Source organism: Gymnoscopelus microlampas (genome assembly GCF_963454915.1).
Source record: "Gymnoscopelus microlampas genome assembly, chromosome: 8".
Classification (NCBI taxonomy): Eukaryota; Metazoa; Chordata; class Actinopteri; order Myctophiformes; family Myctophidae; genus Gymnoscopelus; species Gymnoscopelus microlampas.
In genome coordinates this window covers 46,925,273-46,934,802 of record NC_139945.1, presented here as the reverse complement: position 1 = coordinate 46,934,802, position 9,530 = coordinate 46,925,273, and the positions used below count along the sequence as shown (strand labels likewise).

General features: G+C 41.3%; 1 protein-coding gene across 1 annotated transcript; it reads right to left on the bottom strand.

Annotated features, from left to right (window-relative positions):
* Nucleotides 1-473: 473 nt before the first annotated feature.
* Nucleotides 474-4,623, bottom strand: kcnj13 (potassium inwardly rectifying channel subfamily J member 13; the record flags this gene model as incomplete). Its single annotated transcript, XM_084064190.1, has 3 exons — nucleotides 4,588-4,623; nucleotides 2,051-2,612; nucleotides 474-1,048 (listed from the first exon to the last, which is right to left on the bottom strand). Exons 2-3 carry the CDS (start codon nucleotides 2,565-2,567, stop codon nucleotides 474-476), a joined length of 1,092 nt encoding a protein of 363 aa, XP_083920316.1. The 5' UTR covers nucleotides 2,568-2,612; nucleotides 4,588-4,623.
* Between the last annotated feature and the right edge of the window lie 4,907 nt (nucleotides 4,624-9,530).

Sequence of the window (9,530 nt, the reverse complement as noted above, 5' to 3'; positions counted from 1 at the left end):
CACATACTAACAGTCCAGTTAACAGTAAAATATGATACTTGGAAATCAATTACATGTTTTCTAAATTATATAAGCAACATAATACACAATAAAAAATAATGCTTACATTTTAATTGGGTGTGGGGGGTGGTATGGGACCTGGATATTGTATAAGGGGCACTGGCCCAAAAAAGGTTGAGAAACACTGATCTAGTCCATACATGTATTGGAAGAAATCTTTGATCTGCAACATAAATGCCCTTTTAGATGGATGGTTGTAGAGTCACTGCATTCTGTCCCTTTCCTTACTGATGCTTTCCCTTTGCATACATTCTCAATTCTTGACATAATACTTCCCGCTTCCATAATATCATTTCCAATCTTCATCTTGCCCAGGTTATGGTTCCCAGTCCTTATTGCTTGGTCTTGCTAACAGTATACCTTTCTCTATGGTCATTGGGCCCCCGAAACCCCCACCCCCCTCTGCCTCCACTTTACTCCATCCTGTCGCTTCCATCGCCGTTGATTTGTACCACGCAGTCCTTGTCCAGGGGTTCTTTAGAGTGGGTGGTGTCAAACTGCTGGGAGTTCACCGTGTACCTTCCACGGACGTCCAGCCCCATGGCGGGGACAAAGAGTCGGTCGAACTGGATCTCTTGGCGGAGGTAGGAGGTCCTCTTCTGACAGGAGTCACCCGTACCTTCCTGCGAGGCAGACAGGAACACAACCAGCTCAAAGTGGATGGAGCTGCCCTCGCACAGCGCAGAGTAGAGGGGGCTGCGTCGGTCCAGCGCGTGGTAGAAGGTGAGCGGGAAGATGAAAAAGGGGCAGGGCCGGGGGCCCAGGTGGTCCAGATGAAAGTCCAGGGAGGTCTGATGCAGGACCTGGCCGTCACGCTCCTCATACAGCACGGCACTCACTTTCACGTCCACCAGGGGGCGGTGGAGCACGTTGGTGGCACGGAACATGAGGCAGGTCATTCCCTGTTGCTTGCCGACAACTGCCAGGGGGCTGAACTGGATGGCTCCTGCACGTTTCTGAGGGCGGGCGATCTTGGCCACGAATGCACCTGGGAATGAATGGAAGATGTACGAACAAGCTGATGGAATCTTTGTGGTATATATGACCTGTTTCAGTTTTCAGAGGCTCATTTGTGAGGAAACATGTTTCATGCCAAAATCTATGTTTTTTTTTGTCTTTTGGTTTTCATGTAGGCCTATCAGTTACTTGGGGTGTTTTTTTCCCCTGTCCATTAGTCTTTGTCTAATGAGTTGAGGGCAGACTTATAAACTCATATCATAAATCTAATTCATGTATTCCCTGGAGTCTCCAGGGAACTCTCCTTCGACTCTCCTTATTTGCTCCATTTATCTCCAGGCTGGAGATAAATGGAGCAAATAAGGAGAGTCTAAATCATATATGAATCTATGATTACTTTTTATGTCAGCATCAACAGACTTTGTTAAGTTGCTGACATCCAATGTGTCTTGCAGCACATTTAAGAACATAAAAATGTATGACATAACGTTTAAGCAGATTGGATAAAGTTTCAACACTGATTTGGAAAGCATAACTCAAATGAATAATTTCTATATCCCTGCTCTGTGAGAAATGATTTATCATTTGAAATAACATCCTGATAATGTTTTAATTTGATAAATTTCAGCCATGTCAGCCGACTCTAATTTTGTGAAACATTCGAATAGATGGATGGTCTACTGCTCAAGAAGATGCAAAAATAAATGTCACTTCAAAATTCCCTTCTTTAGATCAGTGGTTCTCAAACCTTTTAATGTCAAAGGTCTCCAATAACTCTGAGAGCATACACATGGAACCAAATGGACTCATAAAGGTCTATTTGGTTCTCTCAGAGTTACAGGCCTGTAAGGGTCCATTGGGAGCCCCGTCGCACTTGGAGAACCACTGCTTCAGACAATACCTGGAAAGTGATGATCTTTTTTAGAGAAGTTGTCACAGTAGGCCTACTGTTATTATAAGTCCGGTGTCAATGGAGATGATACCTTTAAAAGAAAAGCTTAACAACATGATGGAGTGTTATTGAGTGTTCTACCTGTAATGAAAGCCTCCAGCATGAGTCCCAGCAGCATCTGTACAGCCAGTAGAGCTATGGCACTTGGGCAGTCCCCACTGGGAAACATGGTGCCATAGCCGATGGTCAGCTGAGTCTCCAGGGAGAAGGAGAAGGCAGCCGTGAAGCTGGTGATGTGTTTGACACACACCGTGTGTCCCTCAGGTGGCGCGTCATGATCCAACACAGCCAGGTCCCCATTGAGGTGCGCAAGCAAGTACCACAGGCAGGCAAAGAGAAGCCAGTGGGCCACGAAGGAGGCACAGAATGCCAGCAGGACCCACCGCCAACGCAGACCCACCACCGCACCCCAGAGGTCATGCAATGCAAGCCACCATGCTCTGGCTGAGGACCAGGGCCATTGGCCTGCAGCGGGAGGTGGCGCACGCAGAGTGCAGTGCCCATCCTTGGTTACCAGACGCTGGCGGGGTGGCAAGGACAGGAGAGGTGACTTGGATGCTTTGCCTCCCAGATTATGGTTGTTGGATTTGGTCGACATAGTGACGCACAGATCTCCACGGGAGCAGATCAAGGTGACAACGGTCTAGAAAAAAATTAAGAAACCATGGATTATTATACGAGACTGTACGGCTTGTTTGATTGAGGTACAGCGAATCAAATTCGGATTCCAAGTTTGAGCTCCATATATCAGAACGGGTTTCATGTTCATAGGTCAACAGTCATTCTGACTGCCAGATGTATGTGAAAGTCCTCCTGACAGCCTTCAACGGGCAGACAGCTAGAGTCTTGTCCCCTCCACAGTTTCCAGTTCTAAGTCAATATTGTTGCCAGGAGATTAGAGGCGGGCGCAGTGGGGAATCTGTCTGTGTAACACAGCGACATGCAGAGTAGGAATGTGTCTTTCACCAGTGGGGAGTTTCAGATTTGCTGTACTATGCTGTATGTCTTTAAACTTGTCCTGTTTGCTAGTAACAGTATACATTTAAACATAATTTTATGTACCGTATATAATGCAACTTAAATACAAGTAAAATGGACAAAGATTTTCAACAAAGATTTACATAAGAGTGTAAAATGGTGTGTGAGGGCATGGGTATAACACTGTCTCAGAGCAGACGAAACTATACACTACGCAGCTAATAAGATCTAATGTTTTATTAGCTTCAAGTTGAACCCTTTGTTTTGTCTTTGTGATTGGTGTTTGTGATCTATTTGTTACAGTTGTCCAAAACTAATCAAAATGTAATAGCTTTAAAAATAATACATTATGAAGGAGGTGTAATATCATATTGTGCATCGATAACTCATCGTTTCCCGTCCCAGAGGCCGCATAACTGCAGGCCAATCACAAGAAGACAGTCCTCTCCAAACATTGTGGGACCCTTTGGGTTTGGTTTGGTCCTGCGACAGCTTCAAAGAATTCTTTGTCCATTATGCCATAATAAGTCATTCAACAAAAATAACTTAATGGCCTACTAAGTGCAGACAAGATCAGACAAAATGGGCTGTGTAAAATTGAAGTGTCAACTACCAGATCCTGCTCTCTGAGTATTGCTGGAGGTAAGAAGTACTGCAGAGATGCTGTCTACCAAGTTAGCTCACAAAGAAGGGTCTTTGTCTTTGGGCTGGGTCATTAAGGTTGGTGGTGATCAGTAAGGTGGTCTCATGAGGGTCATGTGCTGAGCTGGGGTTGATTACATCGTTCTGAATACAGTAGCTTTAAATCTACCGCAGACATATCAGATAGATAATGGGCAAGCAGTTCAACAATCAATTCAAACAAAAATGTGTGTGTGTGTGTGTGTGTGTGTGTGTGTGTGTGTGTGTGTGTGTGTGTGTGTGTGTGTGTGTGTGTGTGTGTGTGTGTGTGTGAGAGAGAGATCTTTGGGTAACATTTAGACTTGTCTTGTAGTGATCATTGGGACACAGTGATGATTACTTAACTATTTCCCCACTGCTATCCTGCTGTACATTTCCTAACATGTTAACAAGTTATTGATTATATATTCTTTAGATCACAAGGATCATGGACGTGCATGTCCGAGCGCTTATGTAATGTGCAATCCTTCTGTTGTTGCAATGTCCTTCTTTTAACCGTAAAACCTCCAGTTTTACACAGAAAGAGAGGAGAAATAAAGCTCCATAACAAAAAGCTATCTAATACTATTACTAATCTAATCTATCATTTTCTCTGGTGAGGATTTCTTTCTTTGGATGTCCTTTAATTTTAATGGCACCTGGATGTATGTTTGTGACTTTGTCACCTACATTCAACAAACATTTGCTTTATACCCATTTATGGAGTTTGCAGAATCTATAAGGACTATTCACTGTACTATGTCTGTACTGTGGGAAAGATTTACAGTCCTGAATCCTGGATCAGATGAAACTTTCTGACACTGTAGATTCTACTGGAAACAACTCTTATGACTGAGGGCCCTCTTCCTATCACAGTAAACCAAAGCCTCTATTGTTGCCATATGTGTTCTTGTCCTACACATGCATATATTTCCCTCAGCTTTGCCCAGCATCTGCCCTTGCCAATCGTTAGTACTCACCCACAGTGGCTGGGCGAAGAATGCCCTCTCCGTTGGCTGACCTTTTCACCCTGATAGCTGGTCCACGGGCGGGCAAAGGGGGCAGGGGACCAGGGGTGGTGGAGAACTGCCACCACAATTCCTTAAGGAACGATAGGATGGGGGGTAAATCCCTAGAGGACTCCTGAAGAAGAAAGAGTAGAGAAAGTGTCACCCCAGGAGCTCTTCACTGAGGGAGCCAGGACTGTGAGTGCTCTGCCTCGCTACTCCCATCTGCTGCTCACAGCTCTGGGCCAAGGATGATTGGAGTGGTCACATTACTCTGCATGGAGCCCATTAGAGTTCCCGGAAGACGAAAAAGAGAAAGAGGGAGGAGGAAAAGAACAACACCTTGTCACAGTTCATTGAAAGACTCACTTGTTGGTTGGCATCCTGCAGCTGACAGGCGAAAATGGGGAGGGGATGTGTGTACGTGTGTGTGCACGTGCACATGAAAGTAGCTTTGCATTTGTGTGTGTGTGTGTGTGTGTGTGTGTGTGTGTGTGTGTGTGTGTGTGTGTGTGTGTGTGTGTGTGTGTGTGTGTGTGTGTGTGTGTGTGTGTGTGTGTGTGTGTGTGTGTGTGTGTGTGTATGTATGTGTGTGTGTGTGTGTGTGTGTGTGTGTGTGTGTGTGTGTTAAACCCATTCCTCTCCTATAACAATGACAGTGGAGAGCACAAAGTTGTCATTTACATTTTTTTTTACGTAATTACATGACTCATTAAAACCTCAAAGGCATCACATGCAGTAAGAATTCTAAGAGTACTTACTTTTCACTTGATGTAAAATACTTCAAATAGTAAAATGAAGACAGCAAGCAGCAAATGTGGGTGGCTGTCGCTCAGGAGGTAGTGCGGCCTTGGAATCGGAAGGTTCCCAGTTCAATCCCCTGCTCCTCCTGGCTGCGTGTCCAATTGTCCCTGAGGAAGACACTGAACCCCTAATTTAACTGCTCCCAATGAGCAGGTTGGTGCCTTGCCGTCTGTGTGTGAATGGGTGAATGTGAAATACGTGATTGCACTCCATTTACCATTTAACCGATAGGTACATTCATTGACATGCTGTACTGTAATCATTGTACCGTTTTGAAATGGACCAGTACAATCATTGATATGTAACATGATGATGTGACACATTACCCGAAGAATGAGTAATTTTGGGCTTTGGAGTCGGAGTGACCCTCCTCTGTGAAGACATTCTGTCCTAAACACAAAGCCAATGCATACTTAACCTGACACCACAAAGTGCTTCTTTGTTGATAGCGAAGCCATAGTAGATCCCTGTGACTGAAGTTGACCAACCCTGGGGTTCCTTTTACATGCCAACTCACATGCATATATGTGTTTTTACTATGCGTTTTCAAACAAGGCAACACTGTGGAGAAATAAAATGTAGTTACATTAGTTAAAATGTGTTAATTAGTTTCAGTATTTCAGTTTCAGAATAATTAAAGGTAGGGTAAGTGATATTTTTTGGTTAAAACAAAAAGTATTTTGTTAAAAGGTTAAAACACTATATTCTGATAGTAATCATTGCTATAGAGTAATTTTCAGTAACAGATGTCTCCCTGTCTCTCCAGCTCTTTAATAAACAGAAAATACATTTTCCGGTAGGTGTCAAAATCTCAGCCAATCAGGAGAAAGTACCCATTTTTAAGCTTAATTTGTATAGTGTTCCAGTTCCAATTTTGTCTGCTCATTTCTTAGTGTCATCGCTTCCAATTTCACTTGTTTAATCTGTATCCTGATTGAGTTTTCTGTCCTGATAAGATCAAATTGGAAATGAAACTGAAACTGAAACGAAAATGCATTATCTGTTTAATAAAGAGGTGGAGAGACAAGGAGACTCATGTTACTTAACACACACTCTATAGCAATGAGTACTATCAGAATATAGAGCTATTTAACTCTTATTTTAACCAAAGCAAATCACTTACCCTACCTTTAAGTCCAGAATAGGTATTGCAAATACAAACAGACAATTGATTAAAAGTCATGTAGACATCTCAGTCTCGTCTCAATATCCACAAATGCCACCTCATGCTTGTTGTGCTGACACATGTGACCAAACTGAGAAAGACAACAACATCACTTTCTGTATATTTTTTTATTTCAATTACTTCCAAAAGTAGTTTTTATTTTCATTGCAGTTAACTAAAATGTTTTGTCACACCTAGTTTAGTTCTTTAGTTTAGTTCAACCTGGCCTACAGCCCTGCATGACATGCACTTTAATCAGCTTATTCACATAAGTTACCCTGACGATATGTTTTAGCAAAAATAAAAAATAAAAGCCTGCATGGAGATCGAGGCTACCCTGACGATAATTAAATGTTTCTGTTAAAACTTCTAATTATCAGCATGATGTATCTCATGTTTCTTCCTATAATATATCTGTGGATTTCAGGAGAAATTGTTTTACTGGAATAAGACTTCGGTCATATAAATACACAATTGATATTCGTATATAAACCCAAAGAGAAAGTTGTCCACAACACCCTCGGGATACCTGTTGCAACAAGATACTAAAGCTAATCATTGCTTTTAGTAAATACCATAAGTAAACAAAACTGTTCCAATGGTTGTAAACACCAACACCCAAGATCACACAAGACCCAACAATTAAAATGCACAAGGACACCCATAAATTGCTGCCTTTGTATATTATGCTCCATAAATATAGAATATTCTGCCCAAAGAAGTCAGAGAGGTGAGTTTAGATTTGACTGGGATGGAAACCTTTGTCTTTTTAACATCAGCCTACAGTTAACTGCTGGATAAGATTGATTGGTTGGCTGGATGGATGGATGGATGGATAGATATTATCCAGTATAAAGTCCAGTTCATACATAACATCAGTGTGTATACGAGTCCTGTAAAAAATGTTCAACAGTAGAATGTGTTGGTTGGTAGGTGTGATCACTGTGGTGCGTAAATGACAACGCGCTTCTTTCTTTTGTGTTTTTTATTTTTCCCACTGTGCAGGGGGTTACAGCATTCGCAGTTTAATTGTGTGTGGTTTTCTGTATATCAAAACAAAATACAGAACAAGGAGAGAAGTTACCCACATGTATTCAAAGTAACATAAACATAATTTCATTATACTGCACATCAAAAACATATCCAAACTCAAAAACAAACTCACTTAGAATGGACGCACACACTGAAGCCTCTGCTGCTGCTCTCTGTACCAGACCTGACACATTGGCCAAACACTTGATTTTAAAGGTGCATGGGATTGCAAATCATCAAATCAACAGCAGGTGCAACTAGTTGGCCAATTAACTGCTGTGCACTCAGCACACATTGAAGTGGAAACAAAGGGTCCATTTTAGAGGAAAAAACATAAACAATAATACTAAACTTAGAGTTTGGGGAATCTTCTTAACAAGTCCAGTTCATACATAACATCAGTGTGTATACGGTCCAGTTCATACATTGAGGTGGTTGGTTGATTTGTTCGTTTTAGTGGAGCTAAACTCTCTGCTTCATTTCCTCTCATTAGTCTGAAGAGAAGCAACACACACTCACACAGGTCATACACATACACCTACTGCTGGGCTGCACATTGAACCTCACCTCTTCTTTTTCCATAGCTCTCCCCCTCTCTCTCTGTCTTACACACGCACTCACACACGCGCATGCGCGCGCGCACACACACACACACACACACACACACAGCTTTTTTCTGTTTAATTGAATTTTCCTCTTTCCATCAGGTCCTTATCATATTTTAAAGTGCTGGTGTTTTTATATTTGACTATGTACTTAATAGAGTTAAAGGTTGCCCTCAAGGCTTACAATCTGCTCCTCTGCTCCTAGCATCTTTACCTGAGTGTGAATATCCTCCCCTTGTCTGTATTTTTTACACAACGGAAACCTTTATTCCACGTGACTGAGAGCACCACACCTGCAATCATGAAGCTGGCCAAATAAATTACCCCCAGCTCCACTCTGACTCAGATTCAGAAAACTTTAATGTCCGTCAAAATGTGACAGAAATGTTGCAATGGCGCAATGTCAGCATAGTGCAGTGTTTGTGTATATTGTTTATAGTGCACATTGTATAGTATATTGAAATAGTTTCTAGACATTTCTTTCTGCTCACCTTTATATATTCATATAGTTTCTTATCTTTATATTTTGAGCAAATAGTTTTAAATTATTAAGATGTTTGTAGTTATTATTCAGTATTATGTACCAATGTCACAGAGAAAAAAATCCTCACGTGTGGCAATAAAACCTATTCTAATTCTGATGCGTAATGCTAAAAGTGTAAATGTCCTTCATTGTTTATTTATGATAAGGCAGCTGGAATAACAAATTTCTATTTATTAGAGGGTTCGGGCCGCTACGCAAACCTCACACCTACAATTGCACTGCACTGCAGATCCGATCAATATGTCTGAGTCATAGTGTCGGGGGTTTGTCACATTAGCCAATTTTAATATAGGATTTTTTAATCATTAATTTGTTTATGTTATGCAATGAACAATAAGCATAAACCTTACTGCTGTATGACTATGGCTGAATGATTATTTGAGACATTAAGGCTTATCATTAATCTTCATTGTTTTATTTCACATACAATATATGACAAGATACAGTGTATCACTGTGTAAGTAAGCCAACCCTTACTGTGGTCTGACTTTAATGCAACGTCATACCGCCACCTTGTGGAATTTTAACAGACATCTTCTATTATCTGTGCACACTGCTCTTTATTTCCTTTTTTCTTTTACTTTAAGTTTTTGTTCTGTCAGGATAATCCAAAATAAGCCCATTCAACACAAAAGATATTCATGCATCCAATCTAAAATAAAATAATGTATATTCATCCTTTAGGATCAACAGAGGGTTTGAAATCACTCCTTGCTTTACAATTTAAATTATTTTAAAAGTATAGAAAAGTATGCAAAATGCAGAG